Here is a 22,590-nt window from a genome sequence, read left to right as displayed (position 1 = left end):
AAACAATTTCCTCTGTGTGGAAATAAATCAGTAGTTTTTCTCCCCTAAATAGTATAATGACAGTATAATTGTTACACAAGTGTGCATCTTTTTTGGTAGTTGTGCATTGTCATGAAATTGATTTAACGTCTTCGTATTCTCAGTTCCTCAAATGAAATGAGACCTGACACCTGCAGCATGTTTCACATATTCACAACTTGGTTATTTTCAACCCATCATTCTGGCAAAACACTAGATACAATCAAGACATGGAACTGTAAATGTGTGCTGAAACTAAAAGGTTATAAACAATAAGAAAAGCATTAGGTGTCCCATCTGCACTTTCCCTCAAGTTGTCCAGTTGTTTCCTTATTTTGCATGTGGCTGGGATGAGGCTTGCACAACCATTCTGCAGCCCTACAGAGGACAAGTAGACTGGAAGGACAGATAGTTTTAAATATACAGTATACAATGTTGGGCAAGTTACTCTGAAAAAGTAATGAATTACTAGTTACTAATTACATTTTCAATAGTGTAATTACTCTGTCCACTAAGTATTTAATTACTTATTACATTTTTTTCTTTATCGTACATGAGCCTTGATGTTAAGTCATTCAAGGATAGGCATAGAACGGCTCTTTAAATTAATTCAAATAAATAATATAAAACTACATAAAGTAGTATTATTAACTGACCAAAGTATTACAAATGTGAGAATTAGACATTAAAGAACGGATTTTAAAGTAAGACTTAGATTTTGATGCTAATTTCACTATTGCACACACATATATTACACACATTATTTACTTACATCAAAAGTAACTGTAATTCAATTACAAAAAAATATTTTTTAAAAGGGACAAGTTATTACAGTAACTAATTACTTGGTAACTAGTTACACCCAACACTGACAGTATGTAATGCTTCTGTCATATGTCTGCTTGTTTATTTAGTCCTATTTCACAATCTGGGGTGCGTTTCCCAAATGCATCGTTCGCAAGTTGCGTCGTTCCAAACAGTGGCGTAGCAAGGATTTTATTTTTGAGGGGACCTGTCTGTAAATGAGGAGGCCAATATGTATAGTTTTTATACATGTAGATATTTATATGTACTTAAATGATACATCTGTATTATACAGCTCATTTCACCGTTTTAGCAAACATAAACACTCTTAATCCGGTCCTCGATCCGCGCAGTCGCAGTGTACAAATTAAACTCTTAACGCAAAAGTCAAGATGTTACGCACAACACGTGACATAATTAAACCAATAACATTGAAAACAGCGGAGACCACTGATTGGTCAATCAACCAGAGTATCAAATGAACAATTCCTTATTTTTATTTTAAGAAATCAAAAATCTGAGGGGGCCATACATGTAAATGAGGTTCAACGATTGCTTTAGGTTTTTCCCAAAACCATAATTCAAACGATCAATCGCAAACAGGATACCAGAGTTGCGTGGTTCGAATTACGGGTCTAGACCTCATTATTATGACGTCTAGACTTTCATGCATCAAGCTTTTGGTCAAAGTAAGCAAGTAACACACATTGCATTCCGCATCAATCATTCTAAATATATATAAATACAATATTATATCTTTGAGTTTGTCAAGAAAATAGAAGCGCTGTTGTTTGAAAAGTGCGCATGCGCATGACCTACGTGCTCTATGACCCTGGGGAATCCCTGGGTGGAATGGCTTTACATTTATGCATTTGGCAGACGCTTTTATCAAAATCTACTTACATTGCATTATTCTATACATTATTTTCCAAATATAGTATGTGTTATCCCCTGGGAGTGAACCCACGACCTTGTCGTTGCTAACGCCATGGTCTAACAGGGGTCCGCGATGGAACTGCAAGGCATCCGAAAATTACTGTTTACTCACAGGCAACTTTTTTTTTAACTATATGTATTTCAACTAATGTTCTTTTTAAACTGCGCACGTGCCCGGCCGTGCGGACGCATACCCGCGAATTGCAATTTTAACCTGCGCGCGTGCAGAGAAAAACATTCATTCAGACAGCGGAAGCAAGCAATGGAAGAAACTTTATGCATCATAAAACCGGTATGGTTAGAATCAGTGCATTCTGTTTCCCTTCCGATAAAAGCACGCATGATAGGAGTTGCGTCAATAAAGTGCATTCTCATATGTTTCTGAACTTCTGTTCAAATTTGTTAAAGCTGTAAAGCGCTACTTTGAAAGCCAAATGACACGACACAACTTCTACATTGTAAAATCAATAAACGCGCACAGTGTACTGATGGTGCACGTCAGACAAGTTACCCCGAAAATAACGCGGACTCGTTGCATGTTGATCTCCTAGTCTGATATGATGTTCTGCAGAAAAAAAACTGGTGTTTATTTTCGTTTAACAGCCGCGACAATGCTGATCCACGAGAAAGACAATGGAGCTTGGAATTATAAATAGCGGGTTGTTCTGCAATACACAGAGAAGCGGAAGAAAAGAAACTATGACACTTAATAAAACACTTTTACAACAGAATGCACAAAATCTGCACTCATTTCTTTCGCATCCAGAGACAACCACCTCCACTAGAATAGTCTTTGTGCCATTAACCAGGGTCATTCATCTCAATGAATCCTGCAAATCCCTTAAAATAATCAAGCAATCTATATACAAAACAAAAGAAAAGCACAGAAAAGTATTTAGCCTATGTGCAACAATAACATGATAGTGCTAATGTAATGTATTAACATAATATTACTGTCACAATAGGCTTGTTTCTATTTAAATAGCTCTGTTTACACTTTTAGTATTACGGGTCCCTGCTCCATGCATCTCTCATCTAAGGGGTACATGCCCCGAAAAAACATTGAAGACCCCTGCTCTGACCACTGAGCTACAGGAATGACATAGGAGGACACCTAAAGAATGAATTAAATATTGTGAAAAAAAACAGATATGAAAAATAGAATAACAAAAGTAGTCCTTAAATGCAATGCATGTTATTACAGCAAGAATTTGACAATGAGCGTATTTATTTGTAGATGTCATTACACCACCATCTGTATGTAGGGCTGTTGCCTCAGCTTTGTGTCCATCAGCATTGGCCTCCTCTGTGAACAAATAAAGAAAAAATATAACTCTCTGTTGTGGTGAATTGCAAACAAGTTTATTTTGTTTTGTAAATAAAATGGAAAAATAGTCTTCAAATTGTCATAATCAGTCTGCCTTAAAGGGATAGTTCACCCAGAAAAATAAAATTCTATCATCATTTACTCACTCTCAGGTTTTTTTTAAACCTATATAATTTTGTTCCAGTGAACACAGAAAAAGATATTTGGAAGAATGTTATCAACTTTATACAAATATTATTATTTTTTGTTCTGTTGAACACAAAATGAGATATTTTGAAGACTTCAGGAAATTATTGTTTTGCTCAATTTTGCTAGCTATCTACAGCCATACATACATCCAAACAAAATATAACGCTACATAGGTCCTAGGACTAACTTAAACCGTGCACAGAAACAGTGACTCAACTTATACACATGCACGGACCAATATGAGTCAGTCGAATGCTAAACGTATCGAGGCAATTTGGTCGGTGCCTAAAAAGTATCGACCTCAAAACCCAGCCCTACCTGTGTGGTGTCATCAACTATATTGCTGAACCAACTTGGTTCTGATAAGTTGTTACTTCCTCTTGTAGATTTGTTTCAGTTACTTGTTGTAGTCCGGTCCCTGTTGCGCCACTCTTATTGTGTCCACCTGTGTCTTGTTTGACATCATTTCCCTGTGCATTTACAACCCTTGTGTTTCCTTTGTTCTCTCTTTAAATTTCTGAATTGTTTACCTGTTAATAACTTGCATTTGAATCCTGCATGCCTTCTTTGCCCTTGTCCTGTGTCCACTTGTTACAATCTTTTCTGTAAAAATTATAGAAAACAACAAATTACAGCAGTCCACCAAAATATCATAACACTTAAAAATCAGTTCACTGCTGCAAAGAGTTTCCTATAGAGTCGTGAATTAGTAAATTACAATTTTCATGAGTTTTTGACACGTAAGAGGTCATTGAATTATAAAAACATCCTGTGCTTTCCATAACACGAAACTTCTTTGATAGTCCATTTAGGATGGATTTATGTCAGATTACTTTACTTTTGGCATTATGTAAACAACTTCACTTTTGGCATTACTTTAGGAACTACATGATAGTGAAGGAAAACACTCCCTGACCTCAAGAGGTGCAGTAGCGACAGATGTAAGACGCTGTGGTCTTTTGCCTCCTTTTTAGGGCGCCCATCTCCCTTGCTGGACCAATTGCCGGTTCGAGGCCAGCTTGCAGGAGACCAGTTACACACGCAGACTTGTGATGTCTGCATTTACATCTGCAAGACATACAGTTTATATATATATATATATATATATATATATATATATATATGTACAGTATTTGTATATTTGCTCTACAAAATCGGTAAAATCGGGCCGTTCCTGTTGGAGCATGCCTCTCAGCTGCTTGTCCAAGCTCTGGTCATATCAAGACTGGACTACTGCAATTCTCTACTGGCCGGCCTTCCAACCAATGCAGTCAAGCCCTTATAAATGATCCAGATCCTTTTGCAATTGACCAAAAAGCAATGTGGATCCAAAAAAAGGCCCAGTCTAACAAATTGACTGATCTAAAACTTTGAATATGTTAGGATTGCGGTGCTAGGGATTAGGGTTAGTAAAGTAGTGATTATACGTGAGAGATAAATGAGAATATTTTTGTTAAACGTGACAATTGCTATAAGACATCTTAATTGGACGAGGTGCAAATCAAATTGTATTTGAGGCTGAATATATTTTTGACTTGTGTCAATAGTACAATATATTTAATAATGCATTTTTTGAGAAATTTAAGCATGTTTATCTATTATATGGAAATGCTTTTTTAATTGCGTTATATTTTTTCCGGTACATTCCCGTATCTTTTTGTTTTGTATGGAGTGGCAATTTAAAATTGAACTTGTAAGAATTCTACATTCTTGAATCTCATGCCTAGATCTGATCTGATCATCTGATGTTCCTGTGTATCTTTAGCTATCAACTATATAAATCAATGTTTGGCCTCTCTCAGTTCTCTTTTCACTTCTTTATTCTCTTTTTTATTTTTGTACCATTCATTTGAACACAGTACACTTTAATAGCATAGGTTATTAATAAATCTACACTGTAAAAAATAGAAAGATTCCCCTTTACTTATTGTAAATTTTTGACCGTATTCCAAATACAGGAACATTCTGTAAAATTACGGAAAATCTTTTACAGACAGTACAATTCTGTAAAAAAGTACATGGCTTTTTCATCCCATGGCTGGGTTTTTTATATTTGCTTAAATTTTTTATTATTGAACACAGTGTATATGGATTTGTGTTTTTATATCAAAACATAACATTTCATGTAATGAATTAGGACAATGAGATGTTTTCAATAATAATTGTACATTGGCATTTGCAATGTGACCTTTTAATACTGCCAGATCCTGACACACAGAGCTAAATCTCTGCACAAAACGTTATACAACCAAAACCAACAACAAAAGTTGCACATGAAGATTGTGAGCAGTGATGTGTGCATAAAAGAAATAGAGAACAAACGTACAGGACGTGGTGTGAAGGTGTGAAAAAAACATCCCGTCTCATGTGCAGGTGAATCAGACCAACAAAAAAAAAGAAATAAAAGTATGAGTACAAATCACTTTTTTAGACACAAAAAAATATTCATATCAGACTAACAGAAAACAAATCAGCAAAACTGAAAATAGAACAACAGATAATTATCTACAAAAACAAAATGGACTTCAGTTTAATTATATTTTGATGTTGGAAAAAATCTTAAAATGCACTGCATATACAAAACCCCCAATGATCTGAAGTTGTCTTGTCTTTGAAGTTTTTTTACATGCAATTTGCAATATGTAAGCAACAAGGATTCTGAAGAATGAGCAGACAGATTAAGAAGAAAGACTATGTTTAAAAAAAAAAAAGTAATAAACAACAACTGGATGCAAATCTTACAAATCTGGATTTCACAGAGTGAAACATTTCATTGAGAAAGTAAAATGACATTTTATAAATAGAATTGTGAATGACTTGACTACTGATTTTTATCTTACAGTATTTCCTCTAAACCCCGGTGCCCTACCATTGCCTCCTCCCCTGTGAACTTTACATTTATATATGAGCTGCAACTCTCAATGTGTCAATCATTTGGCCAGCTGTCACCTCCTGAGAGATTTCACATTTAACATAGGTAGGTTGTTTTCAGTCTGTAATGGTGGAAAATATATCTCTTTTGTTAATTCTTACATTGTGTGATGCTCAATGTACATGCTCAACTTATGAGTTCTAAATTATTTTTGTGGTATTTATTTCAAACCTGCAGATCAGTATATTGTTTTGAAAAGCTTTTAATTTTCTTGAGCATAAGTTCTAGCATTGTTTAAAGACTTACAGTGATAGGTCACCCAAAAAATGAAACTTGTGTCCTCATGTCATTCCAAACCAATATTACTGTCTTCTGCGTACAAAGAACAATATTTTGAGGAATGTTGATAATTAAACAACATTAGCACTATTGACTTTCATTGTATGGACACAAAAGATATGTTGTGATTTACAGAAGAAAGAGCGTTGTTATAATTGTTAAATACGTAGTTTCCATTACAGAGTAGGTTCATGACAGGGCAGTTTGACATGGTTTAAGGCATGTTAAATAATAGACTTAAAGACATGTTCAAACTGGTTTAACTGAAATCCACTTGCACTGGCATATCCTAGTAAAACATATTAATGCCGTTGTTTTGTCTCTAGATGTATATCAGTTTTTTTGTAAGATACGATTATAAAAGTTACTTAAATGTCATAATTTTAACTAAGACGTACTCCTGGCTTAATCTAAGTCTTTCTGGGAAACCACCCCAATGGGTTCAGTAGGCTCATGTACTCTCTTCAAGTAAATGGCACATTTACTGGGAATAGCAGAAAGTGGTGACATCAGCAACAAATGTAAAGGTCATAGAATGGTGTGAATATGAATTGTATTATGACTAATGGGACATCACAGATGAGTGTGCTTTGTGGTTAAGATGATTTTACCTTTTGACTGTTTAAATGAATCATTTACTTAAATGTGAAAGCTCTTGACTGCATAAAAGCATTTGTGTAGTTTCACAAAAAGTGTATAGATAAATGCTTTATAGATAGATAGATAGAGAGAGAGATATATTAAATATATAATGAATGTAGACGAATGGATTTAGAAACACCTTGCCAATATATCCAGCATTATATCAGCTAATTTCCGTCTTCTGGTAAAAAAAATAAGTTTCTAAACTAACATCTTAGAACTTGCAAATTGTATTTTGCAAGAATATGCAAGTTGAAGCTTGACTCTTGGGGTAGGTTTTTGATTACATTCTCTGATGCAAATGTATAGTATAATGCAATGTAAATCGCTTTGGATCCAGCTTTAATCCTCCTAGTATGCCCTTGTAAACTAACGGTACTGTTTAGTGTGTTGAATTTTTTTATATGCTATCCTACTTGTATGTCTCTTTGGATAAAAGAGTCTGCCATATGAATAAATGTAATGAATAAAAGCGTCTGCCAAGTGCATAAATGTAAATGTATTCTTAGTGGATTAAATAGAATCTAATTTCACTCTTTTTTCCACTTTTTTTATTCCAGACAATGTCTTTTGACAAAAAAACCATCCTAAAAGCAACTGATCTTAACTGGTCTACTGATTTCAACTACAGTTATGATTATAACTATTCTGGTGGTGATGTGTGTGGTCCAGAGTCCAGCATGCACTTTGATTCCATTTTTATTCCAGTCCTTTACACTGTGGCGCTGATAGTGGGGCTGTTGGGAAATGGTCTGGTGCTTGTAGTGCTGTGGAGGAAAAGGAGGAGCTGGAATGTCACAGACATCTTCATTCTTCATCTGAGTTTAGCTGATGTTCTGTTGCTGCTGACACTGCCACTGTGGGCAGTAGAGGCGGTGAGAGGATGGAGCTTTGGCACGGGACTCTGCAAACTCACAGGAGCTCTGTTCAGGGTGGGGAAAGATTTAACTGATTATATACAAAACAGTCCTGACAAAGTAATAGAATGTTACCATACAGCAGCATAAATATCTGCTGAATGAGTTGAACAGTGATATTATTAGTATCTCAGTAAAGATGGCAGCAGTGTGACAAAAGAATGGCTGTTGACTGAACAGCATCTATCCATTTTAAAAAGAAAACATTAGAAATATTTATGTTCATCTTTCACAATATTCTTTCTTTCTCCATCAGATCAATTTCTACTGTGGAATTTTCATGCTGGCCTGCATCAGTTTTGACCGCTACCTGTCTATCGTCCACGCAGTGCAGATGTATTCTCGTAAGAAGCCTATGGTGATACATTGTTGCTGTCTGACCGTCTGGCTGTTCTGCCTACTGCTCTCCATTCCTGACTGGATATTCCTCAAGGACACCATGAACTCTAGACTTGATGATAAAACAGAATGTTTAATACCTAATCCTCAAATGCGCCTGGCCACTCATGTGTTCTATCATGTGGTGGGCTTTGCTCTGCCCGCAGCAATGCTTTTGTTCTGTTACACTCGTATCCTGCTGCGGTTGAAGCGTGGCTCCCAGTGCGTTCAGAAGAAGCGGGCCATGCATGTCATCGTAGCCCTGGTACTGGCCTTCTTTATCAGTTGGACACCATATAACATCACCCTCATGGTTGACACCGTCCACAATTTAAATGACAATATCTCTAACCAAACATCCTGTGCCGGCCGAACAGCATTGGATGTAGCACTCACAGCTACTTCAACCTTGGCCTACTTACACTGCTGTGTCAACCCAGTGCTTTATGCTTTTGTGGGGGTGAAATTTCGGCAGCAGGTGCTGGACATGCTGAGGCCACTTGGAATTTCAATCAAGCGCCCAGCAGGGCTGATGTCACGGAGGAGCTCGGCATGGTCCGAGTCGGTGGACACCTCACATACTTCTGCTTTCTGAAGCTTTCAAATCTGCCAACAGACTGGAATATTTACATTGCTTCTTTTTCTCCAAAGTTTCTCTGTTGTACTAGTTTTACGTCAGAGGTGTAAGATTTTAAGAACAGAAACCTTAACTAATGGCTTTGCTGTATAGTTTAAAGACTGCAATACTATGTCAAATATTTTGTTTTAACTTTTCATTGCACAAGTGGAAGCTAATAGTTTTATTTTTACAAAAAATCCACTCTTAGACATATGGTGTTAATGACCTCACTTTTCTTATGATGTCATGGATGTTTTCTATTTTACTGCATGTGTCATCTTTTTGACTGTATGTGTTTAAATAAGATTTATTTTGGTATGAGTAGGCCTGCGACTGTATCTATTTTTAGTTGCTTTAGCATAATTCTTTTATACATGTTGTCTTGTGATTTCTTGTACATAGCTACAAAAAGAGAAGTTTTCCTTTTATATGGTACATTCACGAAACCAATAAAAGTTTCAGTTTTTTTTTGTTCTGTATTTGATTTTTACATGTTCCCCAGTGGTAAAAGATCAGTGAGGTGGTAATATTACAAATTTAAATTTTGTTTAATTTACATGTGCACCGAAATCCAGTAAACCAGCTGTGAACAAAAAGACCAAAGTACCAAAAATAAAAAAAGGGGGAAAACTGCACAAAATAGCGTTACCAATAAGAACACAACCTTGTAGTATCCACAGAATACAACAGAGTAACGCACGGCACCTAAGTAAGATGTAGTTTGACTTGGTAAACAAGTAATGATCTGAAGTCTGGGCAGAGCTTATAAAGACCAGACACCGCCCATTCTTTTAGAGAATACCATCAAAAGGAAAGGTAATGAGTATTATGTATTTCTATGTGAAATATAAACAGTGATTATGGATTATTAATAAATTCCCTGTCGTTGTTAATATCATATTAATTAGTAATACATTAATAATGCATGTTTAGTTATTTTCCATCTATCCGTTTTCTATAAAGATAGGAACTCCTGGGTACCCCTATGGGGCAAGCAAATGGTTTCATCGAGCTCATGGCCCACTGAGCTGGCGCAGCGTGGTTGGATGAAATCATAACTACGTGTCCAACGTGAGCTCGAGTTCGCCGATCACACCCCCAGCCACCAGGCTTTTAAACAGTTAAAAAAACGTTTAAACTCAATGTTTAGACAATAAACATTAAACATGACAAACAAGTAAGTGCTATATGTCTCGTAAGCATTGACCGATAGGGGATATTGAATGGACTGTATGACCAAGCAGCATAGGAATTACGTGTGCACCCGCTCCTCCTATAGCGGTGTTATCATGTATGTGTTGCCAGCGCTGCCACTTGCAGCGGTGAAGAAGGTTAATTCTTCACATCACCTGCCCCCTCTCCAGGCCACATACCCACATGGCTTTCCTGAAGCTCAGTGGAACAAGCATTGAATTAACAATGCAAGGCTGTGGGTTCGATCCCAGGGGATTACAAATAGCTCAGTATAAATTTGTAGGATAATGCAAGTCGCTTTGGATAAAAGTGTCTGCCAAATGCATAAATTTAAATGTAAATCTACTGTCCGGGAACCAAAACAGGAAGTCGGCTAAAAGGTTTTGTCTTCCCAGGGCCATGTCAGATATGGAAAGTGGAGGATTTTAGAGCCAGATACAATCTGGTAATTCGGGCATTATGACCTTTCATGATGTGAAACCATATCAGTGTACGATGGTCTGTCTCAAGGTCAAACTCTCACCCCAAAAGTTAATAACGCAAGACTTCCATTGACCACTTGATTATACAAGCCTCGGGTCACTTCACCAGGTTCTTACATGACTTTGATAACAGATCCGTCAACAGTGCTGCAATTGCAGCAAAGTCCCGTATAAATCTGCTATACCAGCCCACAAGACCAAGGAAGGAGTGAACCTTATTCTTTGTCCTAGGTCTATGAGAACATCAGAATGCTTCCACCTTGCAGACTTGTGATCGCAGTTCCCCATTAACCATTAATAATGTAAATTCCCTTAATAAAACATAGACTACAGAATACAACATACTTTATAATTTCTTTATCATTTACACCTTGCAAAAGCACAAAATCGCTATATCGGCCCTCGAGGTTGAGTAAACATTCATTGCTTCTGCCATGTTTTCTCATTGACGTACTCCCAACTCAGAAACTGAGTTTCACATTCGTTTTCACGAGGCAAGCAGACTCCAAACAACTGTTTGCCTTTGCAGACAGATTTCCAATGTCTAAGGCAAAACCTTCAAGTCTGCGATATGTGTTGAGTATGAGCAGTCAGAGATGTCATGCTACCATATTTACAAAACTGTTGCTAATTTAAAAAGGATTACATTTGGCTAATTGACCATAGCTGAAATGACCATAGCAGTGCTTTCATTTCAGTATTTCCCAATGAGTGGTAAATGACAATTCCTCTTGCTACACACTTTTGGTTTTCAGTTTTGCTGTCGTTTACTTTTGTTTATGAAGCAGTTGAGGCTATTGGTTTCTGCTCTGGCTTTATTGCTTAATACCATTAAATATTTTCAGTTGTAAACCTATATTTTGAACAAGGAGGTTAGATCAGGGACTTCAGCAGATATTAATCACGCCGTGGTTGTAAGTAATCTTTTTAATCAATCATAAGCACAGAAGCTTAGGTTTGTTTTGAGTTTGAGACTGGTCATGTATTCTGGAAGATATTCATTGCATAGGCCTATCAGCCAACATTTAAAATGTAGTTTCATAAATGTCAACATTTATTATTAGTAAATATATGACTTGGTAGCATTATTTATGTATTCAGTCCACTGAGTTAAAGAAAATAGTATTTTTCAGTGGTCTTGTCTTGTGACTACTGTACACACTCTTAAAATTAAAGGGGCTTAATAAAGCCATAGAATAACCCTTTCTTCATCTAAATGGTTCTCTGAAGAACCTTTAAAGCAGCTTTTTTTTTAAAGTGTAAGCTGTTTTTTCTAAGCGGCACTCCTGGCACACAAAACAAGTTCGGGCAGGCGTTTATGTTTGATTTCAGACATGTTTTACATGAGTTACACAGTCTTATAATTTTTTTTTCAAATGATCACAAACACAGAATCTGCTTATGCCAAGTATCAATTATGTAATTTAGACGTTTAGAATGCGTTATTTTCATAAAATAAATAAATAAATATAAAAATATAAAAATAACCTTAACTGAATACCAGTTTCACCCAACTCAAATGGTCTTCTTAAAAATGATAAATACTATGTCAAACATTTGTTCACTTAGGAGAAAATGTGACACAGCATTGTTTGCTAGGGTTTCCACCCAAATATTTGGTTCACCTCTTCAAAAATGACTTCATTCATGTATGAACAACAGATTCACATTATATTTAGGGATAGTGTTAGGATGCCATCTAGAGAGGAAAATTGCAAAATGCTTTGACAGAAAATGAAATGGATACTCCACCCACAAATTTAAATTTTATTATCATTTACTCACCATCAAGTTGTTCCAAACATGTAAAAAATTCCTTTGTTCTGTTGAACACAAAGAAAGATATTTAGAAAAATGTTAGCAACTGACATTTCTGGGACATCATTGACTACCATAGTAGGGAAGTTAAAACCTGCGCAAGAACATTTTGCTTTCCTAAATTCTTCTCAATATCAAATTTTGTGTTGAAAGAATCAAAATACAAAGTTATAATTATGATGCCTCGACATTGGATTTCCACTCTTTAAACTTTTTCACCCTATTAGAAACTTTTACTCAAAGTGATTTTATCAAGATATATCTTTTATATATTCACCCATTTTTCTGTCAACAAAAATTACCAAACTTGCCGTCCCGAAATCTAAGATTTTAGCTCATGACCTTGCGCCAAGACTTCTTCAAGGAAACAAGTCAAATTTGTTTACAGTCAAACTAGAAAAAGCATTTGTATTGTGCATGCAAAAGTATGACTAACAGTCGGAGATGCTCCTTACATAAACAATAAATATCAATACGGAAATATAATCTATGGTTTCTTTTACTCTCATTTTGTGAAAGATGGATTTCCACACAGAAGTCATCAATATAAGTGGTTCTACTATTTTTTATTATGATGACTTCTACACCTATAGCTATAATTATAACTATTCTGGTGGTAATATGGGAGGTCAGGAATCTGCCAAGTGCATAAATGTAAATATCTTCTTAGTGGATTAAATAGAATCTAATTTCATTTCTTTTCACTTTTTTTCCCAGACAATGTCTTTTGACAGAAAAGTCACCCTTAAACCAACTGATCTTGACTGGTCACCTGATTTCAACTACAGTTATGATTATAACTATTCTGGTGGTGATGTGTGTGGTCCAGAGTCCAGCATGCACTTTGATTCCATTTTTATTCCAGTCCTTTACACTGTGGCGCTGATAGTGGGGCTGTTGGGAAATGGTCTGGTGCTTGTAGTGCTGTGGAGGAAAAGGAGGAGCTGGAATGTCACAGACATCTTCATTCTTCATCTGAGTTTAGCTGATGTTCTGTTGCTGCTGACACTGCCACTGCGGGCAGTAGAGGCGGTGAGAGGATGGAGCTTTGGCACGGGACTCTGCAAACTCACAGGAGCTTTGTTCATGGTGAGGTATACATAAACAGTCATGTTATTTTAAATATACCTTACAGAATATCCAAAACGTTAAAAATACAAAAATAAATTCAATGGATTATTAAATTGCAGGTTTTATTGCCTTATAAAGCTATTTTATGACACATTTATACATATATTCCACAGCATGGACTGTGTGGTAATAATATATTAATTCGTGAAAGTAACCCAATTCAAAAGTGTACATACTTTTGATTCTTAACATTGGTGATGTTATTTGTAGGATGAACTTTTTTAGGTTTTGTGATAATGCTTTATGAGTTCTGAGACGTCAAACTGCCCACCATTCTTCAGAAAATGTCAATATCACATCTTTCTTCATCAGATCAGTTTGTACTGTGGTGTTTTCATGCTGACCTGCGTCAGTCTTGACCTCTACCTGTCAATCATCCACGCAGTGCAGATGAAGCCCATGGTGATACATTGTTGCTGTCTGACCATCTGGCTTTTCTGTCTACTGCTCTCCATTCCCAACTGGATGTTCCTCCAGGTCTTAGAAAATTATATACATCAAGATAAAACAGAATGTACTAATTTATCCTATCTGGCTCCTAGTCTTCTCTATCATGTGGTGGGCTTCACTCTGCCTGCAATAATCCTTATTTATTGTTTCACTCGCATCCTGCTGCGGTTGAAGTGTGGATCCCATTACATGCAGAAGAAACGGGCCTTGCGTGTCATTTTAGCCCTAGTACTGTCCTTTTTAATCAGCTGGATGCCCTATAATATCACCCTCATCATTGACACTATCAGAAATGCTAATTTCAGTGACCAAACATTGTGTGACAACAGTACAGCACTAAATAGAGCCCTAACAGTTACTTTTGCTTTAGGCTGCCTAAACTGGTGCATCACCCCAGTGCTTTACGCTTTCGTAGGCGGAAAGTTTGGGAAGCACCTGCTGGTTTAATAAAACTTTAATGGATTATAGAACTCATGGCAACATTTTTGATATTTTTTGGATTTTCGAAATCCAAATCAGCATTAACCCACTAGAAACATTACGTTTCAGAAAACGGATGCTGGTGCAATGAAACACATTTTACAAGATGCATACACACATATCAGAGAGGCAAATATGATTTTTTTCTGCAAGATATTAACTGGATTCACTCTGGGGTATTAAAATGGAAAGTGTTGACAAATGTTTGGTTCTGCGTGTTTATACAGAAGAGATGGTTCTTAGCAATGTTATTCAAAGTTAATGGGGTTGTTCTAAGAAAGTTGTCCTAATTGTTTCCTAACAACTGCTTGTTTTTGTTTTTTTCTTATGATGCCACAATGTTTTTAATATCTCCGTTGCTGTTTAATGGAACGCAAAATTTGAACAGATTCATAATTTTGTTCAATGACTTTAATGAACTCTAAGTCTAACTTTTTACTTGAAGTTATGCACAGCTACAGGAGGTGTTTCTTTACTACCTGCAATAAATCCATTAAAAGATAAGATACGTTACTACTATGTTAATGTGATTGGCCTCTAGTTGTCTTTTGAAAGATTTCAATACCAACAAATACTGGATTACTGGATTTGCAGGTCAACCCCCCCAAAACGATCTTGTGCTCACAATGTCAAGGAAAATAAATTGCTTTACTCAACATGACCAGGAGATGTCACCTTATCGGCAGTTGTTGCACCTTATATTTGTACAAGACGTGTGATACAATGTGACTCAGCAATCAAAAGTTGAAAAACCAGTCTAAGCAGACATGTCAAAATATTTGTGTAGATGTACATGCAATGTGTTCTGTCGTTCCTTACCTCCCCCACAACGTCAGCAGTGCACACGATTCTATTTTCTTAGGTAGTTAGTTAGAAAATTTAAAACACTGCATGCAAATCCTCAACCAAGAGCACTAACCATCAGTCCACAACACATGCTGCTGAGGCGAAAGCAGACAGAAATGCAAGCAGATATAAAAAGTAGTAGGCCTATGCTTATGAAAAGGTGTTTTTTAATTGAGGGTTTTGTATACAAGTGTCAAATTTCGGTCATCCCATAATTTTTTTACATAAAAATAAGATACGTTTTAGTTCACAAATGTTTCTTTTTAAATGGCAACACAAAAAGACAAATGAACACTGTTTTCTCTCTCTCTCTGTCTCTCTCTCACCAACAACAAACACCCCCGTCCATAGTGTTAATAGTCTCCATAAAGTAAATCCGTAAATTTAAAATCATGTTCTTTTGTTTAGTTCATGTTTTGTCATATAATGATGACTCATGGGGAAATTGTGTGACGGAATATTGGTGACATCAAATCTCATGACTTTGTAATGACTTGCCTTTCATATTGTTTCAGAAGAGGGAACCAGGGCGGGGTGCTTAGATGTGTGGCTATATTTATGCTTCGACAGAACCCTTACACAACAAAAATACATTTCTTTATATATAAACAGTTGATATATTCAATAATTTAATATATATTAAAAAATGTATGGTATAATACTTTCTTAATATATAATAAAGAATCCATTGCCACTTGACTTGAAAAATACAAGCACTTCAGTTCATGGAAATCTATTGTTTAATATATGCTGTTGCGACTTAGTGCAATGTTGTCTTCAACATTAGAATTGTTACCAACTTTCTGCTGTTTTTTTAAATTCTATTTAAATTTCTATTTGTATATTTCTATATGATCTATGAAAATATGCTAATTTTAAACCATGTGTTTAAAAATGTTTAGACTGATTGTTCAGAGAACAATTGTTTAAACATACGCCCCATTTCTTTGCACACAACACAAACAGAGCCTTCTGTTGTTTACCATAATGAAATATTCAAGTATTCAAAAGAACCCTCCAGCGCCAGCACAAAGACTGGTGTAAATACAATGAATCTCTTTCTCCCTCTCCCTGTACTATGGTGTGTGATATCCTTACTTTTCTTCCACTCATGAGTAATGCAAAAAATACAGGCCTGAAAAACCCAACAAGGGTTTCCCCATTATGTTGCAACCTATACATGAAGAGCTATGAGAAAAACAAAACTTCTTAAAATCTAAAAGTCTCTGGTAACTTTGGGAAGGAATTGTTGCGAAATGTGCAAAAAGAATCCCTCATGACCCTAACCGACAGGAAATGCCATTTCATTCTACAATGAACAAATGCATGAATGCCAATAAATCAGAGAAGTGAAAGTTTATTATACGATTTTTCCCATCTTAAACACAACCATTTACCTATCACCATAAACGACATTCGTTTTCACTTTCCCTTTGACTAGTAAAAAACTTAATTTCTTCTTTCTCTTAAAATGTTTCCTATCAGTAACACATCGCGCACAGAAGCTTTAAAGAGAACTTCACAAGTGTCTCATGCCTGAGTAACTTCAGTGCAGTTATGCACTCATTGTTTGTAACTGAATGCATCAAAATCATCTTTCCCCACAGTAGCAGCAAAATAACCAAACCATGAGATGTGAGTACAGCTACTATGTTTTATTATAGACATTCATATTGTGTTTGACCAATGAAAGGTCTACAACATCTGAAAAAAAGAAAAACAAGGCCATAAGGAAATTTTAAAATGAACATGGGAAATAACACAAATATGCTAACTGGCTGTGTGAACTCAGTTATTAACTAATGCAGAAAGATGTTCTCAAAACAACCATTAGTCTTTTGTTTCAAATGAAAAAAAAACTGTAGCCGGCTACAACTTTAAGACAAACCCTGTGGCAAATCTTTTAAGGTTTACAACATGTACCCCACTTTTCAGATTATCTACAACTTTAGGTAAACCAACCCAAAGAAACATTGTATCGGTACGTGACTAAACAAAAGATTCCATAAGCACCAGCACAACTTCAATAATAAGATTAAATGGTATTAAAGTGCAAACAAGGAAAATAAATGAACATTTCTGTCATTGTTCAATAAACCATTACTGTTTATCATCTTAACTGTAGCTGTAAATTCATTGTACCTTAACGTTAATACAATTGACAGATGCTTTGTGATACAGTTCTATCCAGATTTAACTTTTCAGCCCTTATCAGCATTCCTTCCATCAAACCCATTAAAATTGTCAGTCAGTCTCTGTTCAATTCCTGTGGTGTCTCCATCGATCAAAAATAAGCTTATCTATACATGTGCAATTTATTTTAAAGCTTTTATGTTTATATTTACAAATATGATAAATTAAATAAAAGAGACGCAGTATTCTACAGCTTCTTTATATATTCTCATCCTGAGTTTTTGTTGTTTGGTATATGTCATTCGACATCGGACGAAGTGAACTCTGTTCCTCCGGTTGGACGCTTCCACCCACTTCACCAGAGTCCCACAATGAAACATCGCTGCTGTCCGTCTCATAAGCCCTAAATGTTACTATATCCACAGCGCGATGCCTGAACTCTTTGGCGAGACCGAAATAAATCACAGGTTTTATCACACAGTGTAGGAGGCCGAAAATGCCTGTTGCACCACTAGCTGTCCTTAGCTTTCCATAACACAATTTTGACGCTGTTACGGCAGAGAGAGTGTCCACAATGAAGGCAATGTTGTAGGGCGTCCAGCTGATGAGAAAAGCTAGCACCACAACCCCAAAGACACGTGTTCTTCTGACCTTCTTCATCTGCGGATCTCTGGATTTGTTCTGCATATACAGCAAGATGCAGGAACAACATACCAGCAGCACCAGCGCAGGCAAAATGACGCCCACAACAACTAACAAAAGACGGATGGCAACGTGCAAGTAATCACTGGGATAAATATGATCGCAGAATGTTATTTGTTGATTTCCTGGATCTTCGGTGACTTTGAGATACATCCAGTCAGGAGTGGAAAGGAGCAGGCTGATAATCCAGATGATCAAGCAGGTGAGGTGAATCACCAAGGGATTTTTACGAGAGAACATTTGGATGCCACGTACGATGGACAGGTACGATTCGAGACCGATGAGGGCCAGCATGAAGATGCCGCAGTGCAAATTGATCTGTTGAAAGAAGATTTTTGATAAAGGTTGGTTACTACAACGGTTATTTAATTGCATGACAATCATATTAGACAAGCATATACACTGGCCTTCCAAAAAAAGAAACATACAATATATCGTTGGACTGCCTTTAGCTTTAATTACGGCATGCATTCGATAAGCTTCTGCAATGTCCAGAATGTCATTTTTTCCCATCCAGAGTTGCATTAATATTTCGGCGAGATCTTGTATTGATGATGGAAAACTCCTACAGCTCCGCAAAGTCTTCTCCAGTAAATCCCAAAGATTCTCAATGGGGTTAAGGTGTGGACTCTGTGGTGGCCAATCCATGTGTGAAAATGATGTTTCATGCTCCCTGAACCACTCTTTCACAATTTGAGCCTGATGACACCTGGCGTTGTCATCTTGGAATATGCCCGTGCCATCAGGGAAAAATGTACCATTGATGGAATAACCTGGTCATTCAGTATATTCAGAAAGTCAGCTGACCTCATTCTTTGGGCACATAATGTTGCTGAATTTAGACCTCCAACCCAATGGGAGACTCTTACCTATTAGCTTAGTTAAATCCAAGTGGGGACTTTTTCTTTGGATGGGCAGTGTAGTATTATTATATATAATTCCATGATACACACCGGACGCATTAACAACAGAAAACTGTTGCCCTGGTTTTGTGTCCATAATGTGAAAGGCAATAGGGACCATTGATTTTTGGTTACCAACATTCTTCAAAATATCTTTTGCGTTTTGCAGAAGAAAGAAAGTCAAGCAGATTAAAAATGACAAGAAGGTAAGTAAATGATGAACATTTTCTTTTATTTGGGCGGCGAACTGCCTTTAAATGCAAAGCACTGTAAGTGATTAAGCACCTGCCAAACACATAGATGTGAACATTTATATTATGCCAATACATCAGCTACCCTAAAACAAATAAAGCCAAGACCTAAACTCTCACCTTGAACAAAGCTCCCGTGAGTTTGCAGAGCCCTGTACCGATGATCCATCCCTTCACAGCATCTACAGCCCAGAAAGGCAGCGTCACCATCAGCACAACATCAACTACACCCAGATGCAGGATGAACACGTCCATCACACTGAAGTTTTGTCTTTTACGCCACAATGTTACCAACACCAGTCCATTTCCAAGCAGTCCAAATAACAGCGCCAAAGAATACACCAGTGGGATGAAGACCCTCATGAAGCCACAGGTGCAGTTGGAGGGATGGTCCTCATCCTTATACACATAGTCTTCATAATCATAGGAATTGTTTTGCACAAAGAGTCCGTGGAGTTCTACGGCCATCTTCAACCACAGTCAAATCAGACTTTCACCGAGGCACTATAAAATGGAGATTGACATCTGTCTATAACTTGAGCCGAGTTGCGAGCAGATACGTTTTCTTATAAGCAAAGAGTCACATGCCGGGGTTTCACATGATGACGCAACAATAATGAAAGCGGAGTTTTCTATTACAGCTGCAGTTAAAAATGAGGTGAATGCACGAGCGTAAATGAAGGGAAATGTACACTATTGTCCTGACAGTAAAGCAATATAAATCGTTATCATATATGAGGTTGCTAAATAAACAGAGATGTGTTTTTGTTGCGTTTGTTTAAGAAACTACTTGAATTATTACACATTGGCTTTTAGGTTCGGTCTTCGATATTAATGCAGTTAAGGCAGCTGTGCAGTTTGTTTTGTTAACGTTGGCTATAGAAGTATAGTTTCACTCTGGAAGCTTTGTGAAAACAAACATCAAACGCGATAACACGGCAAACCATATGGCGGACCCGAGAACAGGACAAAGGCAGAAGGACTGGAATGAAATAAAAAGCGTGATAATAAATCATACAACTTTAACGTTAATGTCTCGCTGACGTTTAAGAAGAAGGCCAAACCTGCACTTACAAGTGTGTTCAAGTTCCTGTTTCTCACTCAATCTCGCTCTAGGTCTTCTCTCCTTTGCTATTTCCTCCTCTTTAAAATAATCTCTTCTTTTGTTCTTGTCTGTTCTGATACATTTGTTTGCTCTGATGGGGTAAAAAAGGTAGAGAAAGTAACAATGGTGATCACCGTGTTGTTGTGAAGGTTATCGCTTGATGATAGTAGCTCTCTAGGTCCCTCCTACTCACAAACCCCGAGCACTCTTACCCCTTTGAAAATTTCGTAATAACAAAACAATGTTACAACAGAAACCTAACCTAAGAAACACTTAGATTTATGAAAAGAGAGAGAATAAAACAGTACCATGGCTCGAACAGACAAGACAAAAAATAATAATAATAACAATAAAACAAAAAAAATTGGGAGAGGGAGTTAAACAAATAATAAACAAAAAACAAATTAAATAGGTTGAAAAGCTTATAAGCAGAGCAATTTCTTTGAACCTCAGAGTTCTTTGTGCTTTTGTATCGAAAGAAAACCTAATTGGTTTTAAATACAGTTTTATCTCTTGTAGAAAGACTATAAAAATAGGTTTGGTAAATGTAAAAGGTAAATTTGGAAAATGTACATCTATGTATATGATATTTAAATAGAGAAAGAATTAGGTTGATTATAAAACAAGCATTTTGCTCACCTTCAAAAAAAACAAAAAGAACTGTTTTTGGGTTCATAAAAAAACATTCAAAATAGTATTTAAAATAAACAAACCAACATGTTTTCAGAGTTGTTGAATACAGTTGCACGACCAAAACAAGTGAGAAGGTGATTCATTGTCATTCTGACAAAAAAAATGCATTTGGTGTCAAAGTCAGATCCAAATTTTTTCTTTAGAAAAGTTTTGTCAGGGTAAATGTTATGGAGTATTTTAAAGGATATTTCTTTGACTTTATTTAAGTGAAGATATTTTTGTTGCATGGCCCATATCATTTTCCAGTTCAGATTATCAAAATGGCTTTTCCAGTATGAAACAGCAGAAGGGGCACAGGCAATCCTCTTTGAATAAGTAAAGCTCTTACCTTAAGATTTCTTCCTTTTTTACTAATATAACATAACTCACCAGTAGGTGTAACGCTAGGCTCAGGTAAAGAGACTTCAAAAGGTAAAGAACAATTTCTAAAAAGCTTGCGTATGCCAGATGGAATAGCATCCATAACAATTGCAAACTCTTTAGTAGTTACTGGTATATTATATTTAGAGAGAAATACTCTTGCCCCTGCTAACAATAGGCTTGTTCGACTTGATGCGGCGCCGCAAAGTCCGACAGGCGGATGACATCAAAGTACCGCGAGAGTGATTCGAAAAAACATTCAAATTTATCTTTCGCATCGCTCTCGCCTATATCTCACACACTTGACAGTGCGTACTACAACTATGGTGATTTCTGCAGATGTGACAACAGTGTCCTCTAGTGGTTAATGTTATCAAATACATTTCTAGCGCACACCGCACAAAAAACCCGGTGACACGTTTAAAACACATAGGCTATTTTGACAAATGTCTCAGATTATGTCATTTGTATGTGTTTTAAAGCTAATTTATTGGTTAATTTACATCTAACCAATTCGTTGCTTTGCCAATTTAACTAGTCACCTCCCCTAATGCGTAAAATAAATGCACACATTTTCCCTTTCCTATACATTTAATACGTTGATTTATATGCCTACAGGTGTATGCACGAATAATTGTTAGATATTGAACAAATAGTTAAATATATTTGGGATAATGTTTTTGAAAAAACTTTTTTCGATTTAGTCTGGTTTAAAGGGATAGTTTACACAAAAATGTCGTTGACTAACCCTCTTGTCATTTCATGACTTTCGTGTTTGAAATAACAAGAGGGTGAGTAAATGATGGCAGAAGTTACATTTTTGGTAAACTGTGAAATGCTAACAAGAAAAGCATAAAAGCTCTTAACCCTAAAATCAGTTTGACTGTCAGAAATTGTTTCAGAACTATACACACATTTACCACATTATTCATATAGTATTAATTTACTATTGGTTATATATTTTACTCATAAAGTTAATTTTTAGAAACGGTTTTTAAAATG

At 36.3% G+C, this 22,590-nt stretch overlaps 3 protein-coding genes across 8 annotated transcripts; 2 read left to right on the top strand and 1 right to left on the bottom strand.

Annotated features, from left to right (window-relative positions):
- Positions 1-6,125: 6,125 nt before the first annotated feature.
- On the top strand, positions 6,126-9,511 carry LOC130433504 (C-X-C chemokine receptor type 3-like). The gene is made up of 3 exons (XM_056763421.1): positions 6,126-6,251; positions 7,688-8,059; positions 8,301-9,511. Exons 2-3 carry the CDS (start codon positions 7,691-7,693, stop codon positions 9,015-9,017), a joined length of 1,086 nt encoding a protein of 361 aa, XP_056619399.1. The 5' UTR covers positions 6,126-6,251; positions 7,688-7,690; the 3' UTR covers positions 9,018-9,511.
- Positions 9,512-11,499: 1,988 nt separating this feature from the next.
- On the top strand, positions 11,500-15,045 carry LOC130433509 (C-X-C chemokine receptor type 3-like). Its single transcript, XM_056763425.1, has 3 exons — positions 11,500-11,631; positions 13,253-13,624; positions 13,979-15,045. The coding sequence occupies exons 2-3, from the start codon at positions 13,256-13,258 to the stop codon at positions 14,561-14,563; spliced, it is 954 nt and encodes a 317-aa protein (XP_056619403.1). The 5' UTR covers positions 11,500-11,631; positions 13,253-13,255; the 3' UTR covers positions 14,564-15,045.
- Positions 15,046-17,082: 2,037 nt separating this feature from the next.
- cxcr3.3 (chemokine (C-X-C motif) receptor 3, tandem duplicate 3) lies at positions 17,083-21,811 on the bottom strand. 6 transcript variants are annotated; one of them, XM_056763415.1, is made up of 4 exons: positions 21,253-21,811; positions 20,505-20,626; positions 19,551-19,934; positions 17,083-18,595 (listed from the first exon to the last, which is right to left on the bottom strand). In XM_056763415.1, the coding sequence occupies exons 3-4, from the start codon at positions 19,896-19,898 to the stop codon at positions 17,834-17,836; spliced, it is 1,110 nt and encodes a 369-aa protein (XP_056619393.1). In that variant the 5' UTR covers positions 19,899-19,934; positions 20,505-20,626; positions 21,253-21,811; the 3' UTR covers positions 17,083-17,833. The 6 variants fall into 6 exon arrangements, with proteins under 6 accessions (XP_056619393.1, XP_056619394.1, XP_056619395.1 ...); XM_056763416.1 differs by having other exon boundaries at positions 19,551-20,626; positions 21,249-21,318; positions 21,598-21,811; XM_056763417.1 differs by having other exon boundaries at positions 19,551-20,626; positions 21,253-21,318; positions 21,598-21,811.
- Between the last annotated feature and the right edge of the window lie 779 nt (positions 21,812-22,590).

The sequence above is a fragment of the Triplophysa dalaica genome, chromosome 12 (genome assembly GCF_015846415.1).
Source record: "Triplophysa dalaica isolate WHDGS20190420 chromosome 12, ASM1584641v1, whole genome shotgun sequence".
NCBI classification, from domain to species: domain Eukaryota; kingdom Metazoa; phylum Chordata; class Actinopteri; order Cypriniformes; family Nemacheilidae; genus Triplophysa; species Triplophysa dalaica.
Note: the sequence above shows the minus strand (reverse complement) of the source record. Positions and strands in the feature narration are given on the sequence as shown.